Source organism: Caenorhabditis briggsae, assembly GCF_000004555.2.
Source record: "Caenorhabditis briggsae complete genome, chrV, whole genome shotgun sequence".
Lineage (NCBI taxonomy): Eukaryota > Metazoa > Nematoda > Chromadorea > Rhabditida > Rhabditidae > Caenorhabditis > Caenorhabditis briggsae.
This window is the reverse complement of record NC_013488.2, coordinates 17,797,364-17,799,078: the sequence shown is the minus strand read 5'-3', so window position 1 is coordinate 17,799,078 and position 1,715 is coordinate 17,797,364. Positions and strand designations below refer to the sequence as shown.

The following is a 1,715-nucleotide window of genomic DNA, read 5'->3' as shown; positions in this document are numbered from 1 at the left end:
ATGAAAGTACTGCTACTTTGCGCTCTCGTCATCGTCTCGCTCTCGTCGTCGTTCCAAGGATCACCCCGTCGTCCCAAATCTTCGTCGTCCCAAGCTCATCCCGTCGTCCCAAGAAACACAACACAATCAGAAACCCAAGAACACAATGGTTAGTGTTTATCCAGGGTTGATTTTTTTAACTCTAGGATACTTTCAGCCACAGAAACCCACAATATGGAAAAGAACGAGATCGAAACTTACTGTATGATCACGCTCGTCGTGGTTCTCTTCTTCTTTTTTGCTGCTATTGCAGCAGTGCAAGAGTACAAGCAAAGTGAGTTAATCTTTTACCTAGAAATAATGTTCTTTCGACTAATTTTCAGGTGATAAAAAAGTGCGGCTCGCTGACAACCAGAATAGAGAAGATATTTTCCAGAATGTTCCTTTTTTTAAATCACAGATGTGCTTTCCGCGTTGCATACATCTGCCAAAATCTTTCCTTTCACTTTTTGTATAATCTTTCCAAATATATGTCACGTTGCATTTTGTAACTGATTGGGTAGATAATTTTAAATTTGTGTGGCCAATAAAGCAACAATTAGTACAGTAATTTGTGCCAAGTGCGAACGTTGGTTTAATCCCCATTCTCTACTGAACATCCCATTTTTGAGTCGCCGTTTCTGGGAGGAATTTCGGAAGTACGGCGGAAAAACTCAACTTGATAAGAGCTTCAAAATGAGCCTAAACACGACTAGGATCCGCCCATTTTGAAATTTCACACAGACACGCAACGCACGACCGCGACGCGTTGGAAATTTCAAAGTTGACCAAAATAGGTCGTGTTTGGGCTTATTTTGAAGCTAGAAACGTGAAAAAAACAACTTTCCACGCGAAAAATTGACTAGAATCATAATATATGTTTTATTCACAAACTGATTATTAGGATCTTTCAGAAGGAGAAGAAGAAGACAAAAAATATAGGAATTAAAATTATTAGCAAAAAAAGGCAAAATTATTGAATTATCGATTTTCTCAAAAATCCTCCTCATTCTCCGCCAACTTCCATGTCGCTTTCCGACCTCTCATCGATTGTCGAGAAGGAGAGGGCGGAGCTTGCGAAGCTCCACCCACTTCTTCGAAATCATCGTCAACGCCTTCGTCGTCGTCGCGTTTTCTCTGGAAATTCCAGAATTTTAGGATTTTGAAGAAAAATTCAAAAATTAAAAATTTTCAAAAATTCGAAAATTCAAAAAATTCAAAAATTCAAAATTTTTAAAAATTCAAAAATTCGAAAATTCAAAAAATTCAAAAATTCCAAAAATTCAAATTCCCCACCTTTCCCGCCTTATTGACATTTCCCCTGATTCCCGATGGTCCCGATTGCTCAGCTTTAACCCTATCTTTCTTCATCGAATTCTCCTCTTTTTTCCCCGAATTCTGGTGGTGGGTTACTGTAGTTTCGGGCACATGAAAATCGCCGGTCTCCTCGATAACGTCTTCATATTCTTGTTGCTCCGGATAGTAGTCTGGGTGGCTCTGAAAATTTCGAAAATTGAAAAAATCAATTTTTTCACAAGGCACCAAAAATGCGTCAAGGCACGAGAAAGGCGTCAAGGCAAAAAAAAACGAACTAAAATTGGTCTAGAATAGCGTCAAATGGCTTTAAATGAGCTAAAACTGTGAATTTCAATTCGCACGAGAAATGCGTCAAGACACGAAAAATGCGCCAAGGCACC

At 39.0% G+C, this 1,715-nt stretch overlaps 2 protein-coding genes across 2 annotated transcripts in view; one reads left to right on the top strand and one right to left on the bottom strand.

Moving 5' to 3' along the window:
- Positions 1-496, top strand: CBG17841 (the record flags this gene model as incomplete). The annotated part of the gene is made up of 3 exons (XM_002648878.2): positions 1-148; positions 197-313; positions 363-496. 3 exons carry the CDS (start codon positions 1-3, stop codon positions 494-496), a joined length of 399 nt encoding a protein of 132 aa, XP_002648924.2.
- A 515-nt stretch (positions 497-1,011) lies between these two features.
- The window catches only part of CBG17840, a gene marked incomplete at both ends in the record, with an annotated part of 9,950 nt that continues 9,246 nt past the window's right edge, over positions 1,012-1,715 (bottom strand). Inside the window, 2 exons of the mRNA XM_002648877.1 lie at positions 1,012-1,155; positions 1,315-1,515. Coding sequence (XP_002648923.1) covers positions 1,012-1,155; positions 1,315-1,515 — 345 coding nt within the window. The remainder of the gene's footprint in view (positions 1,156-1,314; positions 1,516-1,715) is intronic.